The sequence below is a fragment of the Rhea pennata genome, chromosome 4, assembly GCF_028389875.1.
Source record: "Rhea pennata isolate bPtePen1 chromosome 4, bPtePen1.pri, whole genome shotgun sequence".
NCBI classification, from domain to species: Eukaryota; Metazoa; Chordata; class Aves; order Rheiformes; family Rheidae; genus Rhea; species Rhea pennata.
The window spans coordinates 840602-852615 of NC_084666.1; the positions used below are offsets into that span (position 1 = coordinate 840602).

At 62.0% G+C, this 12014-nt stretch overlaps 1 protein-coding gene across 2 annotated transcripts; it reads left to right on the forward strand.

The window, feature by feature from the left end:
- The first annotated feature begins 2772 nt into the window (after positions 1-2772).
- On the forward strand, positions 2773-6287 carry NAGK (N-acetylglucosamine kinase). Of its 2 annotated transcripts, XM_062574527.1 has the most exons (10): positions 2773-2820; positions 3541-3625; positions 3727-3825; positions 3920-4061; positions 4580-4690; positions 4777-4889; positions 4972-5059; positions 5319-5416; positions 5549-5627; positions 5902-6287. In XM_062574527.1, the coding sequence occupies exons 1-10, from the start codon at positions 2792-2794 to the stop codon at positions 6087-6089; spliced, it is 1032 nt and encodes a 343-aa protein (XP_062430511.1). In that variant the 5' UTR covers positions 2773-2791; the 3' UTR covers positions 6090-6287. The 2 variants fall into 2 exon arrangements, with proteins under 2 accessions (XP_062430511.1, XP_062430513.1); XM_062574529.1 differs by lacking the exon at positions 3541-3625 and having other exon boundaries at positions 2791-2820.
- Positions 6288-12014: the final 5727 nt, after the last annotated feature.

The window sequence follows — 12014 nt, forward strand, 5'->3', positions numbered from 1 at the left end:
GCCCCACGCCCGGCCCTGCTGCAACGCCGCGGCGGCAATCCGGCCCCACGCCCAGCCCCACTGCAATGCCGCAGCTGCAATCCGGCCCCACGGCCGGCCCCACTGCAACGCCACGGCGGCAATCCGGCCCCACACTCGGCCCCACTGTAATGCCGCAGCTGCAAACCAGCTTTGCACCTCATTGCTGCAAACCACCTTTGCACCCCAGCCGCTCTGCTGCGGGAGCGGACGTTTCTTTCCCAGGACTTTCTGTCCCTGGGGAAGGCCCTGCCGATCGGGATGAGGCTGGAGAGGGAACAGGCTCCGGGTTGCCGGCAAACAGCCACGCTGTCCCAGGCAGCAGCCCCCCGAGCCACACCGAGCAGGACGGAGCGGATGGCACCCACCGTCGTCCTCACGGATTGAAATTTATTATTGTTATTATTATTATTATTATTATTATTATTATTCCATCTGGGACTTACCCAGCCGCGGGGCCTGGCATGGACGAGCTTCCAGGATTTTGGGGAGGTTTTCGCTGTGGACCCCCACTTCGGCACAGAGAGCCGGGATGCATGAGCACGGGGCAGAAAAAGGCTCAGGCGGATGGGCGGCGGGACGGACGGACACGGCGGGAGGCGCACCCAAAGGAGGGCGCCTAGGGGTAAGGACGGACGCACGGACGGCGCCCAAGCTGCCCGCGGTTCCGCGGCATCCGATGCCGGTGGGACGGAGCCGGCAGCTTCGCTGCGGAGGGGAGATGCTCAGCGCCTCCTTCGCCCACCGCGGCTTGGCCCGGCCCGAGGGCGCCGAGGCGGCCTGGGGAGGGCTCTGCACCGCCGCGCTGCTGGGGACAGCTGCCGCCCAGCAAGCCGTCCCCGTCCCTGTCCCCGTCCCCGTTTCAATCCCCATCCCCGTCCCTGTCTCCATTCCCATCCTCATCTCCATCCCTGTCCCCATCCCCATCCCTGGCTGCGTCCTCATCTCCATCCCCATCCTCATCGCTGTCCCCATCTCCATCCCCATCCTAATCCCTTTCTCCATCCCCATTCCCATCCCCGTCCTTCTCTCCATCCCCATCCCCATCCCCATTCCCATCCCGTCCCCATCCCTGTCCCTCTTTCAGTCTTCATCCTCATGCCCATCCTTGTCTCTATCTCCATCCCTGTCTCCATCTCCATCCTTGTCTCTGTCCCCATCTCCATCCCTATTTCCATCTCCATTCCTGCCCGTCTCTATCTGCATCCCCATCCCCATCGCCACCTCCATCCCTGTCCCCATCCTTGTGCCCATCTCCATCCCCATCCCCGTCGCTGTCCCATCCCCGAGCCGGCGCAGAGCAGCACCCCGCGCCCACGCAGACGGGTCCAGTCTGCGCACCCGGGCTCGGCCGGCGGCCCGCAGCCCCTTCCCGCAGCGGCGCCCGCGGGCTCCCCGGCCCGGCGCACTCACCCGCCCGCGCCGCCTCCGCGCAAACTTCGCACAACTTCAGACAAAGGCCCCGGCCGTCCCCCCGCGGCGGTGGCGGCGGCGGCGGCAGCGGCGCGGGGCAGACAGCCTGGTGCCAGGAGGGGCTTAATGAGGGCGGTGGGTTCAGGGGCACACGCGCACACACACACACACACACACACACACACGCGCGCGCGTGCACACCCCTCCGCCGGGACGGCGACTTAACCCTTCCGCTGCCGCTCCTCTCTCCCAGGGCCCGTCCGTCCGCCCCTCGGTGCTCTCCACGCACCTCGTCGTCCTCTCCGTCCATCCACCCCTCCCTCCTGTGCCTCTGTCCCACCAGCCGCCTGCCCCTCCGTTCGTCCTCTCCAGCCGGCCAGCCAGCGGACCACCCTTCTACCATCCATCATCCATCCAGCCATCCGCCTCTCCGTTCTCTCCACCCATCCGTCCGTCCACGCACCCATTCATCTGCCACTCCATTGACTCAACCATCCACACCTCCATCTTCGCCATCCATCCATCCATGCCATGTATCCTCTCCAGCCAGCTAGCCATCTGACCACCCCTTCATCCTCCCCAACCATCCATCCGTCCCTCCATTCTCTACATCCATACATCCATCCATGCACCCATCTATCTGCACCTCCAACCACCCCTCCATATTCTTCAGGCAACCATCCCACCAACCACCCCTCTGTTCTCTCCATCCATCCAGCTGCTCCTCCATTCTCTACATCCATCCATCCTTGCACCCGTCTGTCTGTCCGTCCGTCCATCCATCCATCATCACCACCCATCCATCCACTCCTCTCTCTTTCCCACTTGTCCAACCAACCCACCACCCCTCCATCCTCTCCGTCCACCGCCCTTCCGTCTTCTCCACGCATCCGTCCATTCCTCTGCCCTCCACCTCTCCGTCCCCTCCGTCCGTCCGCCCTCTGCCCCCGCGCGGCCCTCCGGAGCGGCGGGCGGCTGCGGTGGCCCCGGGTCCCTCCTCGCCGGCGGTTCTCCGGGGTTGTCGCCCGGCTGGACGGGCCGCGAGGCTCGAGGGGGGGCAAACGCCGCCGGAGGGGAGGGCGCCGCGCCGGGGGGGGCCCGAGGGAGCGAAAAGCGCCGGTTTCCCCCCAAAAGTGGGTGCAAGGGTGTAGCAGAGCTCCCGCCCCGGGCAGCGACGGGGCGGCCCGGGGGGTCCGGGGGGCCCAGGCAGTGACGGGGCGGACCGGGGGTCCGGCGGTGCCGGGCAGCGAGGGGCGGCCGCGGAGGCGCGGGCAGGCGGGGGGGGAGGGGGGGCCCGGACGCCTGGGCTCCCGGTGCCGGGAAGTCCCTCCCCGCGGGCGGGGCGCGGCGCGGCGCGGCCATGGCTGCGCTCTTCGGCGGCGTGGAGGGGTGAGCGGCGGCGGGCGGGGGGCGGCTCCGCTGCACCCCGAACCGCCCCGGGACCCCGGCCCGGGGGAGTCTGCACCCCCGAACCGCCCCGATATCCCATCCGTGGGGGGCGGGTCTGCACCCCGAACCGCCCCGGGACCCTATCCTAGGGGAGGGTCTGCACCCCTGAACGGCCCGGGGACCCCGGCCCGGGGGCGGGGGGGGGCTGCAGCCCGAACTGCCCCGGGACCCTATCCCAGGGGGGAGTCTGCACCCCCGAACCGCCCCGATATCCCATCCGTGGGGGGCGGGTCTGCACACCCGAACCACCCCGGAACCCCATCCCGGGGGGGGGGGTCTGCACCCCTGAACCGCCCGGGGACCCCGGCCCGGGGGGGGGGGGGCTGCACCCCGAACTGCCCCAAGACCCCATCCTGGGGGGGCGTCTGCACCCCAAACCGCCCTGATACCACATCCTGGGGGTATCTGCCCCCCCAGACTGCGCCCAACACCCTGGCCCAGGGGCATCTGCACCCCAAACCGCCCCTGGGGAGGCACCTGCGCCCCCCCAAGCCCCAGGCTGCCCCCCGAGGGTGCCCCATGCTCGGCTCCCCATGGACTCGGGGCATTTTGGGGCAGACGCCCTGGGTGGGGGCAGCGCGGCGGCAGCAGGCTGGAGGGGTGGTGGTGGGGGGGGGGCTGCGCCCGGCGCCCGGCTCAGGGACCCGCTTGCTCCCGCAGCGGGGGGACGCGCTCCAGGGTGGTGCTCATCTCCGAGGAGGGCCGGATCCTGGCCGAGACCGAGGGGCCGTGCACCAACCACTGGGTGAGACGGCGGCGGGGGCCCCCCGGCGCCCCCCAGCCCGCGGCGCCGGAGGAGGAGCGCGGGAGCGCCGCGGCCGACGCTCTTCCCTTCCCGTCCCGCAGCTCGTGGGCTCGGAGAAATGCTTGGAGAGGATCAACCAGATGGTCAGCGAGGCCAAGGGCAAGGCCGGGGCGGACCCGCGCGTCCCCCTGCGCTCGCTGGTGAGTCGCCGGCGGGAGCCCCCCGGCCCCTGCCCTGCTCCGGGGGCCGCGGGGGGCCCTTCGCCGGCTGAGCCGAGCCGTGTGCCGGGGCCAGGGGCTGTCGCTGAGCGGCGGCGACCAGCGAGACGCCGTCGGCAAACTCCTGGAGGAGCTGCAGCGGCGCTTCCCGCACCTGAGCGAGAATTACTACATCACCACCGACGCCATCGGGGCCATGGCCACCGCCACCGACCGCGGTAGGGCCGGCGTGGGGCCGCGGAGGAGAGCCCGGGGCCGCGCCGGGTGCTGGAGGGGGGAGGCAGGAGAGCCCCCCTGGGAGACGTGGGGTGTCACGAGCATCGCGGGGTCCCGCGAGGTGGGACCGGCCCCGAGGGGACCTGTCCTCGCGCGGACCCGGCTCCCGGGGCGGAGGAGGAGGAGCAGTGCGGAGGGAGGAAGAGGAGCAGTGCGGGGGGAGGAAGAGGAGCAGTGCGGAGGGAGGAGGAGGAGGAGCGGTGCGGAGGGAGGAAGAGGAGCAGTGCGGAGGGAGGATGAGGAGTGCTTTGGAGGGAGAAAGAGGAGTGCTCTGGAATGAGGATGAGGAGCACTTTGGAAGGAGATTGAGGAGCACTTTGGTGGGAGGAAGAGGAGCACTTTGGAGGGAGGATGAGGAACGCTCCAGAGGGAGGAAGAGGAGTGCTTGGAGGGAACGTGGGCTCGCCGGGCCTCGGCGCCCGGCACCGTGCGCCCACCGACCCCGCTCCGATCCTCGCAGGCGGCGTCGTGCTCATCTCGGGCACCGGCTCCAACTGCAAACTCATCAACCCCGACGGCTCGGAGATCGGCTGCGGCGGCTGGGGGCACATGATGGGCGACGAAGGCTCGGGTGAGGCCGGGCGTCCGTCGCGGTGCCGGGGGGCGGCGGCAGCGGGCTCGCCGGGCCGCCGGCTCTCAGCCCGGCTCCCTCCGCAGCGTACTGGATCGCGCACCAGGCCGTGAAGATGGTCTTCGACTGCATGGACAACCTGGAGGTGCCGCCCCATGACGTCGGCTACATCAAGCAGGCCATGTTCGACTACTTCCAGGTGCGGTGGGGCCGGCGCGGACGCCGCTCGCCGGCAGCGGGGCCGCGGGGCTCAGCGGGTGCTTTCTTTCCCACCCCTGCAGATCTCTGACCGCATGGGCCTCCTGACCCACCTCTACCGCACCTTTGAGAAGTCCAAGTTCGCGGGGTTTTGCCAGAAGCTGGCGGAGGGTAGGAGAGCCCCGCGCCCGGCAGCCGGGTCTGGAGATGCGGTTGAGGGGGGAATCCTCTTTCCGCGGTGTTTTGGGGCCAGCCGGGGTCTTGCTCTGAGCCAGGTCCTCCAAAACGGAGAGGGTGGTCTGGGCTGGCAGTCCCACCTGGGGGGGATCCATGGTTTCCTCCGCGATGCAGCAGCCGTCGCAGCCTGGGTCCGCGGGCTCCGGGGGGGCTGCGGCCGGGCGCCCGTCCCACCGCCCCCCTCGGCACGCAGGGGCCCGGGCCGGTGACCCGCTGTGCCGCTACGTCTTTGACAAGGCCGGGGAGGTGCTGGCGCGCCACGTCGTCGCCGTGCTGCCCAAAACCGACGAGGTGAGAGCCGCGCCGGGGCCGGGCGCCGGCTGTGCCCCAGCCTGGGCACCCTGGGCCCCCGCCGGCTGCCAGAGCCGCGGTGCCGCCGGCGCAGCCCGGCTCTCAGCCGGCGCCGTTTGCCGCTCTCCGCAGAGCCTGTTCCTGGGAGAGCTGGGGCTGCCGATCGTCTGCGTGGGCTCCGTCTGGAACAGCTGGGAGTTGATGAAGGAGGGTGAGCGGAGGATCGCGGCGGGCGGGTTGGGGGGGGGGGGGAGGCTGTGCCCCTGTTTCTCCACGGCGTGAGCTGGGAAACCCAGCAGGGCTCGCGATGCAGAGCTCTCGGGTGGACGGGAGGGGTGACGGCCCCCTCCCTGAGCTCCCTCGGAGCTCTCCTGGCCACCAAAGCCGTGCTCCCAACCTCCCTGCCTGCTGGAATAAGGTCCTCCTAGGATCCGGGGTCGCGGCGGGTGCTGCTGTGCCCGTAACCCCCTTTCGCCCTCTCCTAGGGTTCATCCGGGTGCTGCGGCAGGCCAGGGAGGAGTGTCCCGACAACATCTTCTCCAAGTTCAGCCTCTTGAAGCTGAAGCACTCCTCAGCTCTGGGGGGAGCCAGCTTAGGTGCTAAAAACATTGGCCAGGCTCTGCCCTTAGACTACACGAGCAACGTGGACGTCTTCTACACCCACTCCTTCTAGCCTGGCCCGCGGGTGCCCCGGCCGCGCGCTGCCTGGGCTCGGAGCAGCCGCAGAGGCTTTTATTCTCGCTCACGGTGCGCTGTGTTTCCTGACGTGCATCTCCGTGGGACGAGGAAAGCCTCTTCGTGCAGGGCAGGGTCAGGTGTTTCTGTACAAATACGTTTCGTAATTTATCAATAAAAAGTTGTGCCATTCGAAGGGGAGGAGGGGTCAAAGCCGTCTCTCCCGGGCAGCACCTGGCGTCTCAGGGTGACCCGATGGCGCAGAGCCGCCTGTGACTAAAAGGGGGCAGGAGACCCGCACGGATGAGCAAGGAGCTCCGGGCAGAACTCAGCACACAGAACATGGAAGAAGGAACATGCTGCTTGGGAGGATAAGAAGGCTGGTCAGAGCATGCAGGGATGCAACAAGGAAGGCAAAGACCCATTTGGAATTGAATCTGCCGAGGGATGTCAAGGACAACAAGAAGGGCTTCAAATACATCAGGAGCGAAAGGACAGCTAGGGAAAATGTGGGCCCGCTGCCCTGGTGACAAAGGCTACAGAGGAGGCAGAGTTCCTGAATGTCTTCTGTGCTTCAGGCTTTACTGCTAAGACCGGCCCTCGGGAATCCCAGACCCTGGGTACAGGAGAGAAAGTCTGGACATCCTGACATCCACGACTCCGTGGGCCCGGATGGGATGCACCCACGGGTACTGACGGAGCTGGCGGATGTTATTGCCAGGCCACTCTCCATCATCTTTGAAAGGCCATGGAGAACAGGATTGGTGCCTGAGACCTGGAAGAAAGCCAGTGTCACTCGGGCCTTCAAAAAGGGCAAGGAGGACCCAGGAAACTTCAGCCAGTCAGCCTCACCTGCATTCCTGGAAAGGTGATGGAACAGCTCCTGCTGGATGTCATCTCTAAGCATGTGGAGGAAAAGGAGGTGATCAGGAGTAGTCAGCATGGATTCACCAAGGGGAACTCCTGCTTAATGAACTTGGTAGGCTTCTGTGATGGACTGACTGGCTGGGTAGATGAGCGGAGAGCAGTGGCCTGCCTTTTGTGGGAGGCCTGTAGCTAGCGGTGTCCCCAGGGATCAGTACTGGGTCCAGTCTTATTCATCAGTGACCTGCATGAGGGCACAGAGTGCCTCCGCAGCAAGTTTGCGGGTGATCCCAAGCTGGGAGGAGTGGCTGACACACCCGAGGGCTGTGCTGCCATTCAGAGAGACCTGGACTGGCTGGAGAGTTGGGCAGAGTGGAACCTCCTGAGGTTCAACAAGGGCAAGGGCAGAGTCCTGCACCTAGGGAGGAATAACCCTGGGCACCAGTACAGGCTGGGGGTGACCTGCTGGAGAGCAGCTCTGCAGAGAAGGACCTGGGAGTGCTGGTGGACAACGGGTTGACCATGAGCCAGCAACGTGCCCTTGTGGCCAAGAAGGCCAACGGTCTCCTGGGGTGCATTAGGGAGAGTGTTGCCAGCAGGTCGAGGGAGGTGATCCTGCCCCTCTCCTCAGCCCCGGGGAGGCCTCATCTCGAGTCCTGTGTCCAGTTCTGGGCTCCCCAGTGTGAGAGAGACATGGAGCTACTGGAGAGAGTCCAGCGTAGGGCTACGAAGATGATCCGAGGGCTGGAGCACCTGCCCTACGAGGAACGGCTGCGAGAGCTGGGCCTCTGCAGCCTGGGGAGGAGCAGACCGAGGGGGGATCTGATCAGAGTGTACAAGTACCTGCAGGGAGGGTGTCAGGGGGACGGGGACAAACTCTTTCCAGTTGCCCCGTGTGACAGGACAAGAGGCAACGGGCAGAAATGGAAGCACAGGCAGTTCCGCCTGACCGTGAGGGGGAATTTGTTCCCTGCGAGAGTGACGGAGCCCTGGGACAGGTTGCCCAGAGAAGTGATGGAGTCTCCTTCTCTGGAGATCTTCAAAGCCTGCCTGGATGTGATCCTGTGCAACGCGCTCCAGGGGGGTTGGACTAGATGATCTCCAGAGGTCCCTGCCAACCTCAACCATTCCGTGATTCTGTAACTAATGCACTGCCTCTCCTGGGAATGCAATTCCCGAGCATGGCAGCTTGCAAGCTGCTCCTGAGAGCAGATGGAGATGTGCTGGGGGGCCAGAGCCCACCAATGCAGGCAGGGAGGGCCCCCCGGACCCACGCTGTCCTGCCTCCCCGGGGGGCTGTGCCAGCAGCACCAGCTCCGTCTCCATGGCCAGACAGCAGAAGAGCAGGAATGAGGAGCTGCTTACAACGAGGAGGAGGAATGTCTCGAGTTTAGAGCCCCAGATCTCAGCATCCGCGCTGCTCTTGCCAGCAGGTCTTGGGACTGCAGCATGTAAATCCACAAGCGACATCTGAGCACTGCCAGCTCTGGCGTCAGGCGCCCAAAATAACTGCAGGAATCTGTGGATGGATGCAGGGTGGGCCTTGGCCCTGGTAGGCTGCAGCAAGCGGGAGGGGAGGATCTAACTCTTGTTTTCACCAGCTTCTTCTCTGCTTCCGGTTAGCTAGGAAAGGAAGGAAAAAAAAAAAAACAAAACAAACCCGAGCTCCGTGGAGGCTAGAGGGTGCGTAATAAGGAGGAGCTCAGCTGGCAGAGCCTCGAGCGGGGCCGGACGTCACGCGGGCGCTCGGCCGCGCTCGGCCCCGGCCGCCCGGAGCTGCCCCTTGGGGAGCCGCGTCTCCAGCGAGGCCAGCCGCCTTCGAGGCCGCGCGCTCGTGCTCCCGCCCGGCCGGCGGCTCGCTCCGCCGCGCTGCTCGTGGGAGCAGCCCGCGAGCTTTGAAAGCGACCCGCTGCTTTCGGGGGCGGTAGCTCCTGGTTTTGCAGAAAACGTTGGGCAGATCGCTGAAGGCCAGACCAAAGACGTGCTTGTGTTAAGGCTCTTGGACGCGTCCCCTCCGGAGTCAAACCCTGGCAGCAGACCGGAGGATCGATTTAAAACATGGCCCATTTGCTGCTGCCAAGTTGCCCTCAAAAGCCCACCACACGTTGCTATGGATTTTAACAGGCCCGGGGAGAAATCAGCCCCTTCAGGCTGGTGGGAAGCACAGGTTTTCAGACCAATGAGCACTTCTCATACTGCACAGGGCTGGTGGCAGGGTTCACCTACATGAAGGCAGGCTGTTCGTGCCTAGCAAACACACTGCTCCACCAGCACACGCTGCCAAGGTGTCTCCGCAGCTGCTCCTGTCCTCGTCCAGCAGCAGGACAAACCCACGGGCCCGGGAGGCAGCTCAGCAGCGTCCTGTGTTTTGCTGGAGGAGAGAGGAGCAGCTGTGGAGCAGAGAGCATGCCCAGCTGCAGCTGGCTGTCTCCTGATCAAAATCCAGCAGTGGATTTAGTAATTCAACCTCTAAATGATTGCTGTAGGAGTGTAACTGCCTGGCTCCACCTCTTCCCAGCCAGCTTCCTCGTAACAGCTCCAGCTGCTCTTCTCTCCTTTTACCCTTCCAACAAATCCCTCCCTGCCTCACCTCGGTGAGTTTTGCCCCCTCCCTCCTCCTCACCGAGGCCTCCTGCATTGCTTGCAAGCTGCCCAAGTTGGGTGAGTGCAGCAGTCCCAGCTCCCAGCATCAAAGCCCTGGGTGATCTCCCCTGGCTTCCAGAAATGATGCTTTTTATGTTTTTTCTCCCTTTGGTGACAAGCTCCTGACCCAGCATAAACTGGAATAATTTCCTTTTCCATTCATTTCAGCCTGTGCCCTAGCAGCTCTAGGGAGAGCTCCATCCTCCAGCAGAGGATGCTGGAAGACGGCACTCAGATCAGAGTGGAGAAGGTGCCTCAGCAGATCAAAGAGGGAGGAAGACATACCACATGTGTCTTTGGAGGGGAAGGCAGTGGTGAGGAGTTGAAGGATTTTCCTTTAAGAGTTTCAAGCTGCCTCTGAATTTGATTTAAACACAGCAAATCATGGGCACATGCTCAACCTAGCTCCAGCAGAGCAATCTAATTTTCAAGTGGCAAATGTGTTTGCCACTACTGTGGATGCAGTTATTGTGTTAGCTCATCGCTAGAAGCAAATCCCTGAGCGCAGAGGTCCATGTGTCACCAGCCACAGAGGCGCGTGCTGCTTGGCTGGCACTCCTGACTAAGGCGAAGAACTTCCTGCTGGGACTGTGACATTTGATGGAGATGCTGTTGAATACAAAGCTCACCCATTCTCAAAGGAAGATTTCTGCACTGCTGAATTCAAAAAAAAAAAAAAAAAACAGTTTATTTTTCATAATGCATTGTCTGAAGTTTACAGCATGTCATCAGAGGGCTTTTTTAATACGAAATCAAATAGAAACCAGAGAAGGGGTGGTGGCGGCGGGTGGGGAAGTGAACTACCGATACAAAAGAAGTTTGACCGGGGTGTACTGCCCTTCCTCATGCAGCTCTGTGCGTCGCTGTAGCATGGCCCTGACTCAAGGCAGCCTCACAACAGCCTGCATCAGAGCTATGGAGTTTGAACACTTTCTGCTTTTACACTGCAGTTTATCTGCTGCAAAATACTTAGCACAAGATGTGCTCTGGCCCCAGAGAGAGGGGAAAAAACCTCTGATAGCCAGAGGCTAGAGGCAACTAAGCAGGTGCTGAAGGCACAGATTTTACGGAAAAATAGAAGAATATAATACAAATCAGCCAATACCTCTGGACAATAATGTTTAGATAGATACCTTCAACAGGCATCTGACTCTGGCTTCAGCTGCTGTGTGAAGTTTAAGAGTTTAGTGCTGGTTTTAAGAATGACAGCCAGAGACCGATGTTCTGTTGAATTATAGACTATATACAGAGAGCAACCAAGTTAATTCAATTCTGACCTGTCCTCTGGAGCATCATTAGTGTTTGTGGTCCTTTTAACTGTGGCCCTTCTGCTGAGTTTACCAAGGTGGGAACCAGAGCAAAAGAACTGCAGCTGCAAGCTTTTCCACGTGGAGCTAGCAGAGATGGACCAACAGGTCAGCAAGCAGCTATTGCATGGCCATTAGCTTCCGTCTCTGCAAACCCCAAAGGGATCTGCAATCCCCATCAATTAACTAGTCTATTTAAATAAAGGGAGTACTGTAAATAAGTGCACCTTAGAGGCAAGATCTATCCAGAAGAGAAAAAAAATTACATAGCTTTACTAGAGCCAATGCAGTAAAAATTAAAAGCTTATGTTTGGGTACGAGCCTTAACAAAAAGCATCTGACTCTTCCTAGCAAAGATTTCCGGCCCTGGTTCTCCAAAGAAGGAATCCACTAAGAACATGATTTAAAAAAGCAGAAGTGAAAGGGGCTGTGGTTTGGGGAACTGAAGCCTGGCTACTGCCAGCTCTTGCTGATGGAGAAAGAGATCACAGGAACAGAGGCATGCATGCTGTTCACCAGCTCACACCAAAGTGCAGGGCAGCTGCTTCTGTGGCAGACTTGACCAAAAGCCATCCGCCAGCAAAGTTTCTCACACATGGCATTTAGGAGACCAGCACAAAACGATGACTGTCACCTTCTGAGAATCTCTCTGTGTGTGGGGGATTCAAAATTGTCCTGCTCATCAGCAAGTCCATAAGGGCAGATCAAAGTGGATTTATTCTTTCCCCACCCCATACGAGCTGTTCCAGAGAGGATATTCCCTTCTCATTGAAGGGGGCTCCTTTGCCTCCACATTCAGGGAGCACTGCCCCTGGAAGAAGGCAGCTCCTGCTGACGATGTGGTAACAGGATGTCAGTACAACTGTCTTCTCACCCTCCACCCTGCAACTATCTGGAAAAAAGGAGCAGTTTCAGCCCTCTCTCAACCAAGAGAAAGTAATTTCCAAGGAGGCAATCTGCTTTCCAAAGAGCAGTGAGGGATGGGAAAAGGGTCTCATAAGATGTAAGCCCATTTGTGGCAGGAACCCTCAGAGCTTGCCAGGTGATATAAGATTCCTCTCCTTTTCCAGAGAAGCTGTTCAAAACAAACTCCCTACTGATCTACTTCG

Excerpts from the sequence above, each read along its gene's own strand:
- NAGK (XM_062574527.1), top strand. The coding sequence starts at position 2,792 with ATGGCTGCGCTCTTCGGCGGCGTGGAGGG. Across the intron at positions 5,060-5,318 it reads TTGCCAGAAGCTGGCGGAGG|GGGCCCGGGCCGGTGACCCG; the intron begins GTAGGAGAGCCC and ends CTCGGCACGCAG. Across the intron at positions 5,417-5,548 it reads TGCTGCCCAAAACCGACGAG|AGCCTGTTCCTGGGAGAGCT; the intron begins GTGAGAGCCGCG and ends CGCTCTCCGCAG.